This window comes from Mirounga leonina, unplaced genomic scaffold (genome assembly GCF_011800145.1).
Source record: "Mirounga leonina isolate KUSES-001 unplaced genomic scaffold, KU_Mleo_1.0 Mir_174, whole genome shotgun sequence".
NCBI classification, from domain to species: Eukaryota; Metazoa; Chordata; class Mammalia; order Carnivora; family Phocidae; genus Mirounga; species Mirounga leonina.
In genome coordinates, this window is record NW_023270451.1 from 72159856 (window position 1) to 72180081 (window position 20226).

The 20226-nt window shown below is 43.3% G+C and overlaps 1 protein-coding gene across 1 annotated transcript in view; it reads left to right on the top strand.

Annotated features, from left to right (window-relative positions):
* Positions 1 to 20226, top strand: part of LRGUK (leucine rich repeats and guanylate kinase domain containing) — a 103871-nt gene that overhangs the window by 45580 nt on the left and 38065 nt on the right. Inside the window, exons 11-15 of the mRNA XM_035021137.1 lie at positions 476 to 595; positions 7474 to 7570; positions 11341 to 11454; positions 13878 to 14079; positions 14706 to 14801. Of these exons, the coding sequence (XP_034877028.1) occupies positions 476 to 595; positions 7474 to 7570; positions 11341 to 11454; positions 13878 to 14079; positions 14706 to 14801 (629 nt within the window). The remainder of the gene's footprint in view (positions 1 to 475; positions 596 to 7473; positions 7571 to 11340; positions 11455 to 13877; positions 14080 to 14705; positions 14802 to 20226) is intronic.

Consider the following 20226-nt stretch of genomic DNA (forward strand, 5'->3'; position numbering starts at 1 on the left):
CCGTCAGATTCCTAGAATAGTGCCTGGCACATAGTGATTGCTCAGGTAAATTTTAATTATTACCATTTTCATTGCATATCTGTGTTCTAATTCAGGGGGTATGGATGTTAAAGCTTACCTCTCAGAGAGCATTCTTCTTCCATTTTGAAGTTCTTGGGGAAATACTTTATCAACCAAGAACTAACATATCTTACTGTATTTTTCCTTTTAAAAATGTTGTTAAAGTAAATTTACATACATTTGGACTTGACTTGTTATCTACACTTTGAATATTATTTTTGGCCTATCATCATCAACTTGCTCAGGAAAGTAGTACCAGCCTCCTGTCCTGGGCCTGCAGGTAGCACGTGCTCAGTCACGAACTTAGGTGTGACTGTGGTGTAGACCCTGACTTGGGAGTGACTGTGGTGCAGCCCCTGCCCTCTGGGCGTGTATGTGACTAGGACCGGCCGTCACTGCCTGCCCTATGTTCCAGCACTCTGCCCCGCCTGGACGCCCCTTATCCCATGTTGGTGCTAGCTGGTCCTGAAGCCTGTGGGAAACGAGAACTGGCTCACCACCTCTGCAGACAGTTCAGCACGTACTTCCGATACGGGTAAGTGTGTTCGTGTAAGGCTGTACATTGTCGGCAGTGGCTGCTAATTTTAAGCAAGCTCAAAAAGGTGCAGAGAAGGCTCATCAGCTTCTTTGCCGTTTATTACACTGTGATAGATACCCTGTACTTTATTTATTTGTTGTACTTTATTCCTCCAAATGTTTACCTTTCTTCACTGACAGCTCACATCACTCTCCAAGGGTTGAAGATCCACGTGTTTTTAGTGAAGCGTGGTGGCGTCAGAGCCCGGGCTTGTCCTGTGGCCACGGGATGCCACAGCACGGATAGTGTGGTGACAGGTGGCGGGCTCGGTGCTCGGAGGACCTGTGAGCTCCTCTCCCCTCCTCTGCTGGACTCACACCGACTGCACCTCCACTTCCTCATCTCCACTCGGGGCGTCCTCTTTCGAGGCCTATTTCAGGAGGAAGGAAAGAGAAATGACGGCAAATGTTTTTCCTTTCCTTTCCTTTCCCTCAGGCTAGCATTCAGTGCACTCCCGTTTTCTGGAGCAAACGTTTTGCTGTGTGATTCCCTCATGGTCCAGTTAAAATAGAGGGGAATATCAAAAACATGAGGACCATTCAAAAAAAATCTTCAGCTGGACTTACAGACTACTTAAAGGATTCTGGGAGTCAGAGTTAGAGTCACCACTGTGGTCTTTTAAACTGGTTTCCTCTTAATTTTTACCTATGGCAAAGCAATTACCTTTAGATTAGTAATGTTTGTCGGTGACCAGAGGAGGGGATTGCAAAGCTATTTCGGACAGCAAGAAAAATAAATGCAAATTATTTTCTAATGCCTTTCCTTCCCTTAAGCTATATATGTTCAAACAATGTAAATACTATTTGAAACAGGTCCATTTAGGGGTGCCTGGGTGGGTCAGATGGTTAAGTGTCTGCCTTCGGCTCAGGTCAGGATCCCAGGGTCCTGGGATCGAGCCCTGCATTGGGCTCCCCGCTCTGCGGGAAGCCTGCTTCTCCCTCTCCCACTCTCCCTGCTTGTGTTCCCTCTCTTGCTGTGTCTCTCTCTGTCAAATAAATAAAATCTTAAAAAAAAAAAAAGGTCCATTTACTTAGATATCTAAAATTACATCCCTCATTTGAACAACTCTGGGATCCAAATATATAGAATGATTTATTTACTAATATATTTTAAGCCCCCTGAAGTAACAAAAATAAATTAAAACTTAACATTAGAATAAAAAAGTATAGAGTGCCATTTTGCCTGTATAGGGGTACCAACCCTGTTTTGAAAGATAAGTAGAACGAAATGAATGGAAGGTCAAAGTCGGTCAGAGAGGTATATCCCAACTATAGTGCCAATGTAAACCTGGAACTTTTAGCAAACCAGAATGCTGGGAACCAAGGCTTTCTCGGATTAAAATTCCTTTTAATTATGTTGTAAAGGTTGAGAGCCAGGTCCTTCAGATGTGTTTGTGATACACGTTACGGAGGCGTGCGGGATCAGATGTGTTCTCGGAGGTGTTCATTAACTCATTACTAAGATTGTGAGTCAGTCTGCCTCTCTCTTCTCACCTGGATGGGCCTTCTTCTTATTCACTTTTATTAAATCCCATTTCCCCCCATTAGAATGCTTATCCATCATGCTTGTGATTGATGGATTCAATGTTTGTCTTCCCTACTCATCTGTAAGCCCAAGGAGGGTATGGACCAGTGTCAGCTTTGCCCACTGTTTGGTTCTCGGAGTTCAGCAGATGACCAGGCACTTAATACCTACATGGGAAATACTTGTTAACCAAGTGACAGATTGAGTGAGAGCACGGGATGAATGAATTAAGGGTATCGGAAGCCACATTTCATGGGAAATTCCTGTGACAAGAAACAGAGGTGATTTTCCACAACTACCACTGATGGATATATGGGGCCATGAATGGATTCATTCGTTGACCAATTCTTTCAGTAAATATTTATTGAATTCCTCCCATGTGCTAAGCCCTGAAGATACAGCGAGAACAAGATTGACAATGTCCTCGCTTTAATGAGATTTGTAATCTAGTGGGGAACTCAGACCTTTAATTAGTGTCGCGCATAGTTTGTATGGAGGCACAAGGCAGCGAAACAGAACCTTAAGACTAGCTTCGTGCCCGCAGGGTTACTGCTGCTGCCGTCGTTCTCCTCTGGATGGAATTAGTGGCACGTGTGGAAAGACGCTCCTAACTGCCTACTCACTCCCCCACCTCCCCCGCAAGCTCCGAAGCACTGGCCCACCATTCACTGGCGTCCCCTTGGAGGCAGAGATCGGGGCTTGCTCAGTGGCACATCATTCTAAAAATTCCATCGAGGCATGGATCAAAGATCCCATCATTGGATTAAAAAAAAAAGTACTAGATAGCTAGTAATGTCATCTGTGGAGAAGGTAAGGCAGGACTACTTTACATGCAGCAACTTTCTAATTAAAACAAATGATAAAACCAAAGCACATCCTCAGAGGCAAGTCATTGCTCTTATTTAGGTTTTTTAATTCCTTATCCAACATAATTTTTATTGATTTTTAATTAAATGGGGGGAAGGCATGAAAACAGTTTCATCATGAAACATACAAGTATTTACAAAGGCACTTTCTCTGCCATTTGCTTGGATCTTCTTTCCCATCTATTTCATTTTCTCATGGTATTCTGTCTTCCCTTTTTTAAATTACATTGACCCACGACTGAGACATTCAGTGAACTTCTCACACACTAAGTTGTATATCCGGATATATCAGTATTAAAAGCATAACGTGGTGGTCTAACAAGTATTAGAATAGCTAAGAGATCTTGTTCTCGTTTTAGGTTTTGATTTTTCTATTCTTGGTTTTAGAAATAGGTTGGTTGTTCTTTCTTTACCTCTATTAGTTCTACATGGAGATAGGAATTTACTGCCTTCAAAATCTATTTCCAACCTTAATATTATCACACAAACCAGTGGCTCCCTGGCAGAGTAATGAATAATGAGAGAAACATAAAACAATGCTGGTATACCTGTCCAACTTCCAGATTTAAGAGTGAGCTGAATAGTCATGAAAGGAAAACTTTATTCTTCTTTCTGAGATCTCCATTTTACAGCAGTCTCTCTTTTTATAACCTTTTTCTTGATGTGACTACTAAACATCTTTACTTTTAGTACAATAGTACAGTAAAGTAAAAGACCACAGCTCTTCAGCTAAATGAGATGTATGAGCTGCAGCTACCTTCATGCAGTCTAATAATCTAAGGTCTGTTTATCCAGATGTGACAAACCAGTAGAATGGTTCATTTGTTCACCTAATCAGTGTTTATTGAGCACCAGCCATGTGCCAGCAGGAACTGTAGAACAGACAGGCGTGGGTCTTGTCCTGGGAGCTTACCATCTAGTATTGGATTCAGGCACGTCAGTGCTGGCTAACAGGATGGTTTGATGGGCGCTGTGCTGAGGGGAGTAAAGAGCCTCTGGGATAGAAGATGTGGAAGACACATGGGATGTGGAACTTGAGCAGGAGCGCCTTCCAGGCGGGAGGAACGACAGGCAGGTCTGATGAGCTGTAGGTACAGGCCGGAGTACTGGAAGTATGTGAGAAGACAGCAGAAGATAAGACCAGAGACATAGACAGGAGTCTGAGCATAAAGGATTTGTAAGCAGGGAGTGTCACGAGGACTGCTGCATTCCAGAAAGTATGCCCTGTGGGAAGCTCGGCCGGGGCGGGGCGGGTACTGGAGACGGGGACCAGCTGGGGTACAGTCACAGCTCACGAAGGCATAAGTTAAAAAGCAGCATGCCATTACTGGAAAGTGGACAGGGCAGTGGCTTCCTGGAATGGGATACTCAGACGTGCTGCTGGAATCTTGTGTTGATGATCTCTTTAAATGCCCAGCAGTTAACTGATGTATATTTGCATTGAGGGTTAGGACCAATTTAATTTTCCTACTGAATGCCCTAGGAAGACCTGGGCTCTTGTGAATAGCCTTTGAAAGAGTTCACTTACTAACAATACGGTGTGCTATCATGTGCTTGAATTTATTTATTTTTAATTTTTTATTTATCTTTTTTTCCCATGTGATTAAATTTTTTTTAAATTATGTTCAGCTAGCCAGCATCTAGCACATCATTAGTTTCTGATGTCGTGTTCAATGATTCATTAGTTGCGCATAACACCCAGTGCTCATCACAACACGTGCTTGAATTTAGATGTGCTCACAGCTAAACCTCTGCCTAAATATTTGCAGTAACAAGAAGTTTGTTATTTCCTGAGGCCATCTGGTCCAGAATGGAAATTCTAAAACTGCATGCTTCTGAATCAAACTCAAAAAATTTCTACTCCTCATCCAGCTGCTAGCTCTTCTCAGACATCTTTTCTTCCTATTGCATTTCCCTGAATATTTTGCCATTCCACTGTTTGGTCTGACCTTGCGGATTCCTTCCCTTCCTGATCATCTCCTCTTCTCCGTAGACTTGATTTGTTAGGATCCTCCAGGAAAGCTGGCCCATGAACGGGCCTTTTGAATGTCTAAACTCACTCTTAGACTCTCAGGCCCAGTGTTGTAGTCTGGCGTTCATCTCTAACTCACTTCTTTGGTGTGGCTCCCATTGCAAACCATGAGTTAACTAATTCACCATGACTTAACTAGTAAATTAATTAGTAAATAAGAAACTCACGGAAATCTAAATTACAAATGGAATTGTACTGAGACCAGGGAGAAGAAGGACACCGAAGGTGATGGCCCAAGCAGATTTCTTTGTCTAAAATTTGGCATCATTTTTTTTCTAAGTTTAGTGAAACACTGCTTTCCCTGTGCAGAAGTTCCTTTTTAAGATGTTCACATTTGGGCAGCATACTCCACAGCGAACATTTCTGCATGTGAAAATTGGATAACAGGATTCAAAAACCCACAGGTCATCTTAGGTCCTTCGTAATAGAAGGTTCTGCGGCGGATACAGGCTCTGTCATCCGCATTCTCCACCTCACTGAAGCCTTCTCTCTATTTACCTGCCTAGAAGCTTCAAATTACTTCTTTGCTTTGTCTTCCTTTTAGAAATACTGAAAAAATTCCTGCCGCTCAATTCCTTTGTTGGAAAATGCAAATCTAACACTGCGTGTGAAGGCTACGCTAAGGGTGTACAGCGCAGGATGCCAAGTCCCTGAATTATCTTCCCCGCCTGTCAAGGACACCAATAGACAGAGGGTCCCAGGGCCCTGCCACGGTGTGTGAAGAAATGCCAGTGTATTCACACAGCAAAACAAATACCATGTGTTTTGACAGTCTTTTCTTAGAATATACTCTCCTTCCTGGGTCTATAATTTAAATACAATGTTAAGAACTTAAAATTTACTAGTCTAGTTAATTTTTTTTTTTAAGATTTTATTTATTTATTTGAGAGAGAGAGAATGAGAGAGAGCACATGAGAGGGGTTAGGGTCAGAGGGAGAAGCAGACTCCCCGCCGAGCAGGGAGCCCGATGCGGGACTCGATCCAGGGACTCCAGGATCATGACCTGAGCCGAAGGCAGCCGCCCAACCAACGGAGCCACCCAGGTGCCCTAGTCTAGTTAATTCTTGGTGATAATGGAAGGGGGAACGGTGGTACAAATTATAGAAATTGGACTCTGTAACAGGAGAGGCTTTTGAGGTTACACCTCTACGCTCTTGGCGCGATAGTAAAAGGAATTGACGCGGAGTCGCCTTGGCGTTGCTATTTAGTCCCCTTACTTAATTCCTGTGCCTCAGTTTCATCATCTGTAAAATGGAAATGGCAATACTCACCTCATGGTTTTTTGTGAGGAAGGAATGAAATAACATGTCAAATGTCTAGCTATTCTCATCTTCTCCTTTAAAAACTACAGGATACTACGAAGATCAGTTTGCATTGCATTCCCCAAACTTAACACTAGGAAGTCAGAATGGTATGAAATCAAGAGTCGTGGGCTAGTTGGGACCCCATTGTCTATTTCTGGGACTGACCCTGGTCGGCTCTGTGGCCTTAGACGAGCCATCTTTATTGTCTTCCACCAAATGGAGTTGGTCACGCCTGTTACCCCCCTCACAGGTGTCATTTACTGGTTCATGTTACAGATAACTAGCGACTGCCTGCATGGGGGCCAGGCTTGGGGAATGCAGTAGCAAGTAAGATGAACAAGATAAAGTCCTCTGCTCATGAGTTGTACGTCCTGCTGGGGAAGACAGGGAAAACCCTGATATGTGGATAAAGGAAGGCAGTTTTGGTGATAGAGAGTAAGTGGGGGCGTGGGGACGGGGAGGGGATGCTGTCGCATATAGTGATCGGAAAGGGTCTCTCTGGTTGAGCTGGGAACTCCATTCATGGCTTCCCATGGGAGGCTCATAGTTGGTGTTTATAAGCACTGACAGCACTGAGGAGGTGGGGTCCTGAGCAAGGAACTGGGATGCAGTTGGTGGCAGGCATTGAGGCTATGAGCATGTAAAGAAGAGGTGCATAATCAGCGATAGGAGGTCAAAAAAGGCTTTTAGGCGGCGGGGGGGAGATACTTAACTTGAGTCCTGGAAGACAGGTGGGCCAGCCAGGTGAGGGATGAGGAGGGGTGTGGGGAAATGCCCACAGAGCAGAGAGGACACAAAGACTCTTGGGTGGAAATGTATGAGTAATGAACTGAAGTAGTAGTGTGTGAGGAGGTGGTTCAGAGGTGATCAATAACAATGGGTCAAGATTTGGTGTGGATAATCCTGAATTTGTATAATCCTTGTAGAGTGTAGCAGCTGAATGTAGTCTAGCACTTCAAAGCCACAGTGTTTTCAGAACTACGTTCGTTAACCTCACAATTCATGATTCGTGGATGAATTTCAACTTTTTAAAACCTACTTTTACCCAGACCTTTTGCATTTTGAATCCCAAGCTGCTGGAAGTAGACCAGTTATCTACTGTGTTTTCAGGGCCTGCCACACCACAAGACCGCCTTACTTTGGAGAAGGGGATCGAGTTGATTATCATTTTATCTCTCAGGAAGTTTTTGATGAAATGCTAAACATGGTAAGAACATTTTCCTTTGTCTGTATTACACAAGAAACACACGTCCTCTGGTAGCAATATTAGGAACTAGTGATAACAAAGAGAAAAATGTTGTTTGTTATGAGAGAAGTGTTCTTGGGTTGTTTTTTCTTAAGCCAGGGATACATCCTTGTTGACATGCAGCTTTATTTTAGGATCTTGGAGAGAATGTTGTAAATTTTCAGTAAAGCTCAATGAGTAGACGTTTTAAAAAAATGGAAATGAGAGCACTACGAAAAGTTCTTGTGATCTGTGTTTATCATGCGCTACTGTTATTAATCAGACTTTACTCAAGATAGGCAACTCTCACAGACAGAGCTGATGTGCGAAGCTTATGAATTGAGCCTCCCTTGGTGTTGGAGTTTTCTGTCCAGAAACCACTCCTGTTTGCTATCACTGATGCTTTTTTTTTCTTTTTAAGATTCTATATTTATTTATGAGAGAGAGAGAACAGGGGGAAGAGCAGAGGGAGAGGGACAAGCAGACTCCGCGCTGAGTGCAGAGCCTGATGTGGGGCTCGATCTCAGGACCTGAGCTGAAACCAAGAGTTGGACCCTCAACCAACTGAGCCACCCAGGCACCCCATCACTGGTGCTTTCTACTGGTTGTAGCTCTAAGCGTCATTTAATCATGGTATGTCTCATTCAGTTGCCTGTCCTGGACACATATATAGCCTTAATCTTCCACATTATACATCAGTGCAGGTAATTGTGGTACAATTAAGCATGGGATCTGCAGTTTCTATGAGTTTAATTTTGAATGGCCAGCTTTACACATAGTGCATGTTTTCTCTTGCGTTCACAGAGAAACCCAAGTGAGAAAGTCCTGTAATCCCTAGGCCATTTACCCTCTAACCTTGTCAAAAGAACATCTTGGAGATTCTTTATAATCTTCTCTCCTAGGGCTGTATTTTGGTAGTTCATTTGAATGTAACCAGAGTACTTTGGGATTTTTATATTTCTAAAAGCCTTAATAGAGATAGGAAGCATTATCTTGATATTAGTAAGAAGGATTCCTTTAGGACTCTTTGGGTTGAAAGACAGCTAGTTCCTGAAATTCATGTTAATTTCTCTTGTTAGAGTCTGAGGCATTTTTTTCTTGGTTCAGTTCATCTGTTCTCAGTACCCCATATGCTCCCCTGACGTTCCATACCTCATTGGATCGGTAGTAAGTAAGTCTGGTTCAATTCCTAGTCTAAGAAATCGCTGTACTTACACACCATATTTGGTTTTACAGTTTGACTCCCTCTACAAAATCCTTGTACGGGTGCGTAGTCCTTGTTTTTACTGCTTCTTCTAACGTATATTACTTCAGTATAATGTCATTTTCTTCAATTTGAATTTTGCTTCTGAGCTCCTTTTCCTTAAAGCGAGCTAGAGACTGTTTCTAAGAGGCAAACCTAGTGGGACGCCTGGATGGCTCAGTCGTTAAGCGTCTGCCTTTGGCTCAGGTCATGATCTCAGGGTCCTGGGATGGAGCCCTGCATCGGGCTCCTTGCTCAGCGGGAAGCCTGCCTCTCCCTCTCCCACTCCCCCTGCTTGTGTTCCCTCTCTCGCTGTGTCTCTGTCAAATAAATAAAATCTTCAAAAATAAAAAAAAAAGAGGCAAACCTAGAGGTTATAACTCATGACATATTGTCAGCTTCTCTGGTCACACCAACACACTCAGCCGTCTGTATATACAACCCCCCTCCCCGGAACAGCCACCCAGACCACCTGCCACCCCACCTTGGCAGTCTACCCTGCCGTACCCAGGCCCTGGACACCTCCTGTGGACAGTCACACCCACCCACTCCTCCATTCCCTCATCACCAACACGTGGAATTGCCACCCCACCACATGCCTACAGACACGTGAACCTTTCTTAAGGACATAAATGCAGTCACTTCCCTGAAGATATTCTTCCTCTCTTATTGAAGTAAGATCACAGACCTGGAGTCTCCTGAAATATGATTACTGCTGTTTACTAAGAAATCCGCAAGCAGGAAGATGTATCCCCAGCCAGAAGCTGGAGGACCGCTTAATCTCAATTCTTTAAAAAAAGATTAACAAAGCCTGTTTTATATATACAAGCACAATGTCAGATTCTTCCCAGCTCTGCATTCTCCCAGGAAATATCTTTGGGGTCCACAGAGGGAGGCCCTTGTGTGCACCTGTGTACACACAAGTAAACAGATGCGTAGTATGTATCTGAAACGTGATTCAAGAGTACATTTTGAGGGACACCTCCGTGGCTCAGTTGGTTAAATGTCCAACTCTTGATTGCGGCTTAGGTCATGATCTCTGGATTGTGAGATTGAGCCCCGTGTCAGGCTCCACACGGGGCATGGAGCCTGCTTAAGGTTCTCTCTCTCCCTCTGCCCCTCGCCCACCTCCAAAAAAAAATACATTTTGAAAACAGGGCGAGTCACAGTAAACAAGAAAAAGTATATACCTGATGGGAGATTCAGTATCTTATCTACCTATATAGATGCTATATATATAAAAGATGTCCTAGTATTTGCTCCAAAGAACAAAGAAGGTATGACATTGAAGGAGTAAAATATTAGGATATTTATTGTTGAGTTTTTAACGTTTAGAATGCATGATATAAACTTCTTTGGATTACGAGGTGTGTAGATTTTCCTTATCACTCCTAGCAGACACATTCACTAGAGACCCACCCCACCACAGCAGATATTTTGTGTCTCATGGACTTCCAGGCCCCCGTCCCAGGACAGATAGCCTGTCCCCGATGCCCAAATCTCCAGTATGTCTGGGGCCAGGAGGCAGAAGTAGCATAAAGGACTCCTAATTGCTACTGTTCTTAATGATGATGCCGCCATTCGATGGGATTCAGTTGATGGGATTCAGCCTTGCAAGTTTTCATTTCATTTCATTTCATTTCATTTCATTTCATTTCATCATTTCATTTTTTCATTTCATCATGTGCATGAGGAGCCACAGTTGCCGAGATCATCCATATTTTTATTCCTTCTTTTGCGACCAGCTTTCCAGTTTAGATGAGACCTAGTAGCTTAATAAATATAACATTGTCAAAGAAAAGGTCAACTTCGAGAGGCATGTTTTAACTTGGACTGTTTTGCAAGGGAGTACAGCTTTGGGAAGAACTGGGCTTCCAGAATGTAGATAGAAGGCAGTATTTAAACCTCAAATGACTATAGGGCACACAGCAATTCTGTTGAAAAACACTTGGGGCGGTATCAATAAAAAGCTGTGTTTTATAACGAAAAACAGAATTGGGTCTGTTTTTCATGGCTTATCTCAGGATGCAAAGGGTTTTGGATGTCCCTGTAATTCATGGCCTTCAGGCTTATCTGGGAATGCAGGGCTTTCAAGAATGGGAGCTTTTTCTGGGGTACCTGGCCTACCTGCATAGCTGACATGGCAAAGGGCGAGCTGTCGGTTTTGCTTTCTCAGTAATGACCGTTTATGGGGCAGGTTTGGCAAGGAAGCAGGTAAACAAGCAAAATGATCTGTTCTACCAGAAGCTTCAGTGCCTTCGCTCTCCCCACGTCTTTTGTCAGCAGACTCCAGGAGCTCCAAAAACTTAATTTTTTTTTTTTGCCAGCTGAGACTTCTGAATAAATTTCTCTACCGCATTTTGATATTAAGTTTTGTAAGCCCATTGTCAGCCTTCGATTTGTAAGTTTTATGGAAGCATATAAAAGTAAGACATCAAATAATTTCATTTATGTTAACTTTCGTTATGGCAGCTGTTATATGAAAATCTCTGTACTTCTCAAATTTCAGGGGAAATTCATTCTAACATTTAATTATGGTAATCACAGTTATGGATTAAATAGGGACACCATAGAAGGTATCGCCAGAGACGGTTTAGCAAGCTGTATTCACATGGAAATAGAAGTAAGTGTTTTTTCATTCAGTCAATTTATTTTAATGCGTGTGTGTGTGTGTGTGAGTCTGTATATATATATTTGGGGCTGAGGAGAGGGCTATGAATGCAGGTAGCACACTGCCAGGCACAGGGGGAAGCTTATAGTTCCTATGGGGGGGGCCAGACATGAACACTTAAATGACAGGAGTTACTCTACAAGACGTGGCTTGCACGTACCCTCGGGGTAGAAGTGCTCCTCGGAATTTACTTTCTAAGTTAATTTCCTCACCAAATTATCCCTTTTAGGGCATGGTCTCTGTGATATGAGGTAAAGGTCCTTCTCACAGGCTGTGGGGCAGGTGTGTGGCCCCCTCAGGACCTGCCTGGGCAGCTCTGCGCAGCCGCCCTTGTTCTCTGCTTCCTCGGGGGAGACGTGTGCGCTATGCCCTCATTGACCCCCCTTGCTCGCTGGTTCCAGTCCTTTCCAGCTCTGAGCGATTTAGACTTGCAAAATTCAGGAGACTTCCCTCTCTGCCCCTATATCCCATCCTCCCCAGTGACCTTCTGTAATTAGAATATGCAGAAGTTTCTCTCCAATCCAGATCCAGAGTAAAACCATGACTATCCTACTTATTGGTTTTAAAAATAGATAGCTTTATTAACCAACTGAGCCACCCAGGCGCCCCTAGATAGCTTTATTAACTATGTGAAGTCTTTAAAGACAGTTGATCGTCTTTTTAAGGTACCTTCACCAACCGGTCTAACAGTTTTGTAGTCAGAGAAAAAAGTTAGAAAAATGATTCCATTAGATCAAACTTATAGAAAACAGAATCTGGGCTGGTCAGATATTCCTTTACTATCGACTCAGAAACTTCTTTAAAACTTGTCTCCTTTGTAACTGGGCAGAGGAGGAGACTGACCCCTTTTTGGCTCCTTGGATTGGGGCGTTGCCTCACTTCAGTGAAACTGGTCACGTTTCTTCCAGCTCTTCAGTTTTTCTAACTTCAAAATCCTGCAGTTCTCATCTTTCCACAATTGATTACGTTTGCATCTTTAAGGAGGTTTCCTGTGTTTCTATGTTAATAACCAAAAATATCTTCCTCGGACAAGGCAGAAACTCTCCAGCTCCTTGTGCTTACCTTCTTCCAGTTCACTGGTTCTCTGAGTGCTGGCTCCTGTCTTTTTCCTCCCTGAGAACTTTCTCCTACTCATTTTCAAGAGGTTGACTCTATAAACCAGGCCTGATGTCCCTGATTCTCCCAAGCGAAAGCATTTCTCCGAACTGCTCTAGTCATTGACACTTTTAGAAATTATTTTTTAAAAGATCCCATATTTCACTCCCACTCCCCCCGCTGAATGTTTAAAACAAAGATTTTGAATGTTAAACTAAACTACTGATGATGGGATCGAGGAGGAAGGAGCTTTAGGGTTCATTTGAAGGGCTCTTGCATTTCAGCTAAGGAGGAAATTAGTGCTCGGGGAGCAATTGTGGGATTTGCTCGCGGTCTGCAGGAGCTGGGGAGCCGCAGTTATTCACCACCCAGCCCTCCTGATCCACAGACCCAGCCCTGCTTCTTGGCATGAGCTCCTGGCAGCTTGGCTCTCTCTTGCTCTGGGTAGAAGCTGTGAGATGTAATAGGAACCATCCAACCAGGTTGCTGGTTTAGGAATAGGACCGGTCCCAAGGAGATGACAAAGGGGTAACAGAGGAGCCTTTTTCCCCTGGTAAGATCTTTATCTCCTGGAGCTGTAAGGGTGCTCTTTTAAATGTAGACTTGAAATTACTTCTGAGTGGGGTGCCTGGCTGGCTCAGTCTGTAGAGCATGCAACTCTTGATCTCTGGGTTGTAAGTTTGAGCCCACATTGGGTATAGAGATTCCTTAAAAATAAAATCTGAAAAAAGAAAAAAAGAAATTACTTTTCAGTACTAAAGATGCAGCACTACTGTGAATGTACCTGTTTTATTCTGACAATTTTCTTTTTGTTTTTCTTTCTTCTTCTTTTTTTTTTTTTTTTAAAGAGAGCATGAACAGGGAGGGGGGGAAGGGAAAGGGAGAGAGAATCTCAAGCAGGCCCCATGCCCAGTGTGGAGCCCAAAACTGGGCTCGATGTCATGATCCTGAGATCATGACCTGAGCTAAAATCAAGAGTCGGACACCTAACCGACTGAGCCACCCAGGGACCCCTAGCAATTTTCTTTTTTAACCATCATGTTTATTAGAGTAGTTAGTTAGAGGATAACCAGGTAGTTCTTTTATTTCCAATAACAATATTTGATGAACAAAGGGAAGTAATCCAACTTTGAGATATTTACAGGAAAATAATAGCTAATTGTCCAAATAAATCTTTTAATACAAGACTACTTATTACACCTATGTTGTCAGATGTCTCCAACATGATTTCTAAATTGTGTATCTGGTTCTAATTTATTCCCTTTTCTTTAAACAAATAGGGTGTAAGAAGTTTGAAATTTTCCTATTTTGAGCCTCGATATATCCTGGTGGTGCCCATGAACAAGGAAAAATATGAGGGATATTTGCGGAGAAAAGGATTATTTAGTCGTGTAGAGATTGAATTTGCTGTCTCTAGAGTGGACCTTTATATTAAAATCAACCAGAAATTTCCAGGATATTTTGATGCAGTCATCAATGCCGGTCAGTAACTTTCAGCAAAGTTTTATTTTTGAAGTGTAAGGTCACTGGGGGAAAATCCTCTCTAACGTACATTCTTAACTGTTGGCTGACTGCAGTTTCTTGTAGGACTGGGGTCCCTGCTTCTTTTGTTGCCTCTCTGCCAGGGGTTGCCCTCTGTCCTAGAGGCTGCTCCCAGGTCCTGTGCATGTGGCCCTTCTGTCTTCAAGCTGGTAATGGCACATCACATTCTCCTCATGCTTCAAGTCTCTGCTTTCCTCTTCTACCAGAAAACTCTCTTCCTTTATGGGGCTCCTGTGATCATGTGTAGGCCCACCTGGGTAGTCTACCTTCTGAGTGGCCCAAACTCAACTGATGAGTAACCTTCATTACATTTGCAAAAATCCCTTTTGCCATTTGACGTGACATAATCACAGGAGTAACACCCCCTCACATTCACAGGTTCTGCCCCCACTGAAGAGAGGCAGTTATATGAGGGTGAAGTGTCATGAGGGTCTTAGAGTTCTGCCTACCACAATAGTCACAACATTAGATGTGGCTTAAAAAAATCATTACCACCAACAGTTGCAAATTGACTGTATTTTGGTATGATTCTGTTGCCTTAAAGTACCTTTTCTCACTTACTGTAGATGATCTGGAAGTTGCCTACCAAAAGCTGAGTCATCTCATCAGAGAGTACCTTGGGTTGTCTGAGGAAACATCCAAGAATTTGGCTCCAACTGCAGGTACTACCCTCTCCCTTTTGTGCCAGGAAAACAAGTCTGTGAATTGCTATTTAGGTACTCGTTCAGCAGGCTCAAGCTGGTTCTAACTCTTTAATCCCTGTCCTTCCTCCGGTGTGACGGTCCCCACAAGTGAGCCGTGTGAATCAGCCCCCGGACCTGTCCCTCTCCCTGTCTGGGTGGCCTTAGCGGCACTCACAGGACTGTCCTTCAGGGACATGCTGGCCACTGCCTCCTTGGAGGTTTATGGTAAATAAGCGCCAGCCTCCCGGTTCAGATCTCAGCCTTCTAGAAGTTTGGCTCCCTTAGGGAGCTGACGTGGCGTTCTGCTCAGCAGGTTTGTATTTAGCATTGTTTTAATCCAATAGGTTAATCCTTTTCTTTGCATTGCCACAGTCCTCCAAGTGTGGTACTAGAGAGGATAGTAGAAGAGCATGGTCAGAGGGTATGAGCCTGGTTGTGGCCCTCCCGCTCCCTTGGGCAAGCTGCTTTGCTGTTTGGAGCTTCAGTGGACTGTCCTGCTAGATGGAGTTAATGCTCTCCATTAAAGGAGAGTTAATGCCTCATGGAGTATCTGCAGCAAACGACATGGGCTGTAGAGCCGTGTATCTCCTCGGAATCCAGGAATTCTAAAGCCCTATCTTAGAATTTTGGTACCTGAGTATTTTGAGATGCATTTAGAAGGTTCTCCCCAATCCACTTCACTCCCACTGAGATGGCTAGCTATGAAAAAAACAACAGAAAATACGTGTTGGCAAGGATGTAGAGAAGTTGGGAAGGTAAAATGGTATAGCTCTGATGGAAAACAGTATAATGTTCCTCAAAAAATTAGAAATGGAATTACCATATGATCTAGCAATTCCACCTCAGGGTATCCAGAAGAATTGAAAGCAGGGACTTGCACAGGTCCTTGTACACCGGTGAATGCAGCATTATTCACAGTAGCTGAGAAGTGGACAAATACTGTCTGATGCCACTTTTATGAGGTACCTAGAGTAGTCAAATCCACAAGGACAGCAAAATGGAATGGTTGCCAGAGGCTGGGGGAGGGAGAGGAATGGAGTGTTGTTGCTTAACAACTACAGAGTTTCACTATTACAAGATGAAAAGAGCTCATGGACTTGGTTGCACAACAATGTGAATATACGTAACACAACTGAACTGTACAGTCCTCCATGAATGCCTGTTTGTGCACAGGGCACACTTTCTTCTGGTCCTCTGAAGGTGGGAATTCATACCCTGGTCACCTGTCTCCTAGAAGACATACGGAGAAGGACAGCCTCACTCTGTTATCTGTTGGTTGTTACCAGTTTCACACTGACCTTGTTCCAGAATTCCAAGGGTACCTGACCTGAAAAGAATGTGTAAAATTGCCAAAGGGCACCATCAGTTTGAACTCTGGCAAAATCGTGGCCAGGCCTGCCTCAACCTGGCCAGTGAAATCCTAATTGGGCCAAGAGTCACAAAGGCTAAAAGCACACGAACACACAGCAAGCCAGGGTCTCACGTCAACGTTTTACAATATGATATGTGAAAGCAGTTCAGCCCACCGGAGGGGACCTTCTTTTTCTTCATTAGGGTGGTAAAAATACACATAACATAAAGTTTGCCATCTTAACCATTTTTAAGTGTACAGTTCAGTTGTGTTACGTATATTCACATTGTTGTGCAAGGGGGGACATTCAATGAGGAGCGTGCCTGTGTGTTTATCCAGCACTGCTCCCATCGGTTCTCTAGAAAGCCGTCCGTGCCTGGCAGGGTGCACAGTATATCTCACGAGGCTTTGGTAGCTGGATAGAAGTGTCTCATGAGGAAATCTGACCCTCTTTGCTTTTAATCTTTGCTAACCCAGCAACTTCTGATGTTTAATTTGGTCTCCTGGGTGGAGCTGTCCCATTGGGGGCACTCTCCTACGTTAGAACACCCTGCCCTGATCCCTGAGCCGGGCCCATCTCCCACTGTAAATTAATAAGTTGGTGTTCTGACTTTTAAATCAGCCCCTTGTGGATTTAGATGAGCGTGAGTCAGTCCCCCCGAGCCTGAGCAGTTCTGAGGAACGGAGAGAAGCATGTTTGTCAGTCCGTAGCACAGAGGGCACCTCTGAGATGTGGCGCTTGAGCAGGACTCTGCCTCTAAGCCAGTGGGGCTCCAGCCCTCCATCTTTCCATATTGTGCAACCACCAGGACGCTGACTATTGGGTGCAGTTGCCATTTGGCGAATTAATAGACCAGATAATGTGTGCATAGGAAAACAGACTCCCATTTCAAAGGGTATAATAAAACTTCATTTATTTGGACCAATTAGGTTCGGCTTGTCTGATTTAATGGAAAGTATGAATTACAGAATTTGTTAAAATGTTACCCCTCTCAGATACATTTAATAACAGAAACTGGGTCATCCAGTTATTGACTAATAGAGCCTCAGCTTTAAGAAGTAGAGGGGAGGGTTTATAATTAATACATCAATTCCCTGACCTCCGTAGACCCCCATTTTCCTGGCAGGTTTAGTGTTTCGGAAAATAATGTGTTTTCTTAAGCCACACCACCTCATTTTATTTAAATAGTCAATCTGTGGAAGATGTTACTGTCTTCAGTTGCTGGTTTCAGGATAAACTTGCACATAAAGTGACTTTGTGGAGGCCAGACATGATTCAAGTGAGTATTTAAAAATTCTAAGAGCATAGTCCTTCCTAATAAAGCTTTTAAAGGATCTCTAGTGCATTAAGAGTAGAGCCAACGGCCTCTTGGCGTTTCAGGGCTGTAAAGTGTATGTCAAGGAGGACAGGCCCAGATGTTCACAGGTTCACTGCAGGCGAGCAGGGCCCAACCATAACCACCTCAAAATGAGCGTCATGACTCCCCAGAAAGAGACCAGAGCCCCAGCAGGGTCAGCACCCCAGGCCTGGCTGGCTCTTAAATTTTTGCTTCCACTCTGAGCTGGGTCCCTCTGATTTTAAGTTCTGTAGTTCAGGTATGTTTACATAAAGACTTATATTACTTATTTAAATGTAAGTGAGACCCCTAGAAGAAAAGATGAATAATTTTAGCAGAGTGGAATATTTTTAATATTTAATTGAGCTGTCAAAGGTAAGAAATTGAAGTAAAAAATATTTAAGAGTCTATGAAAGGCAGTCTGAACAATTAGAAAATTGAACTGGAAATAGGAAACCTTAGTTTTGTATTCCAGATTTCACCAATAATCATTAATTTGATTAGAGAAATCACTTTGAACTTCCATTTCTAAAAATTTCTAAAAAACAAGGCCAACTACATTTAATATTATGGAACATTCTAGAATTTGCTGAGATTTTTCCCAGTTAGATTAGACTGCCTGTAAGTTAGGCTCCAGTACAAATCGAAATCTGGTGGCCAATGGTATTGTTTTCATAGAAGCAGGAATCCTGTACCAATGCCAATTGGGAAGTATTCCTAGATATTTGAAATAATAATACATAGCTTTATCTTTAGTAATTTCATGTTGCTAATTTGTAACTGAGGATGCAATTTTAATTTCTACTCTTAATGATGAAACTAGAACAAAGTCATAAAAGTAAGCCTGAAGTCTATCAGTATAACAACCGCATCCGTCTGGACCCAGAAATGCAAACCTTTACCAGAGGAGAGACTCTGAATTTCCATTAAATGCACGTACAAATAGTAACTTTAGGTACAGAGTGATTATAAAACCTCAAAATACTGAGATGTACATTAATTAAAAATGTTTATCAACCGTGGTACGGATGGTCTTATTTTTCTTCCCCTATAGCAGTGCAGGTAATATTCATTTCCAAAGCATGAAGACTAAAAAAATCCTGAGCAAACAATACAGTTTTTATGAAATAAGAAAAAACTCACTCTATTCACAACTCAGTGTAAGGGACGTCTTTACCCTCCATGTGTCTCTATACAACCTATTTCTGGAATACTTATCTGGTGCTCCCAATAAAGCTTTTAAAAAGCTGATCCAACGACCACTCTGAGTTCCTGCTATAGAAATCATAAAATAAAATTATATTTGTAAATCATTATTTAGATCTAACTAATGATAGAGGAAAATGATGATGGTGATGATGAGTCAAACAGGGGCACTTGAGCAATTTACTACTCCCCATGTGATGCTTTATCTCTAATAAAGGACAGGGTATCATTTGCCAAATGATGTGAATTGTTGAATTCTAAAAGTGGGGAAAAATCCTTGTGTGTCTGATTCTAGGAAACCAGGGGTTTACAAATAGAGCCTTCAGCATTGGGTTTCACTCTTATGCCTTTCTATTTTTTTTTTATTTCTTTTTTTGTGTGTGATTAAAAAACCATAAAATTAGCCATTTTAGCCATTTTAAGTATACAACTTAATGGCAATTAACTACATTGACAGTGTTGCATAACCATCCCAACTACCTGTTTCCAAAAGTTTTCACCCCTCCCACGCAGAAACTCCATTCCCATTAAGCAGTAACTCCCCCATTAGCCCCTGGTGACCTCTAATCTACTTTCTGTCTCTATGAATTTGCCTATTCTAGACATTTTTACTGTTCTTATATTTTAATTTAGCCTTGTTTCTTGACTAAATTTGTATTTAATCTATAACTGTCATGAACTAGGGAGATAGGAATGATGAGCAGGGCCATCCCCTCAGAAACCCCACCAGGAGGCAAACTTTTCCTTGTCCCCACTCTTCCCCAACCCCTCCCCAGAAACGTCTGGTTCAGCTGGAGGCACAGGGTATCTGCCCAGACGAGGAGGTTCAGGGATGACCCAGAGTAGTCCAAGCTCATCTTGCTTTGTGGGGGAGAATGGACAGTGGCCGGGAGCCTGGTTTGCTTCTGGGGATGGACCACCCTGGGGTCACCTTGGAGGTCTGACTTTGTTTGCAGTCTCTGAGCATCAGGTCTCCCTCAAAGTGGGCTGAGACTAGTTTCTTCAAGGCTGTTCCACACTGGTGTGCCCTGCCCCTGGCCACAGCATTTCAGAGCCATGTCCTTAGGACTCGGTTAAGATGTTATATGGGCCACCAGAATATGTATGGGCTTCTCTCATAAACAAGTGCCTGCTGAGCTGATTGTGTCCATGGTTTGTCCACGAGACCAGAATCATACGGAGAACTTGCTCCCATGGTAATCGAAGGAAGCGTCCCCCTCTGCAACGTTAATGTGCTGGTGGCCTCTGAGAGCCATTGCTGAAACCAGGGTAGACTCGGAGGGAAAAGAGTAGCCCTGGGGGTGGGGCGGATCCTCAGGAGCAGGTCCTCCGAGCCATGGCACCTCAGGCTTCCGTGGGATCCATTCTTGGATCCATTCTTTGCCTCCTTCCATTCACTGCTGACTTACTGAGTGCCTGTTGAATTTCCCATATCTTACCTTGCCTTGCCTTGCCCTGCCTTGCCTTGCCTTGCCTTGCCTTGCCTTGCCTTGCCTTGCCTTGCCTTGCC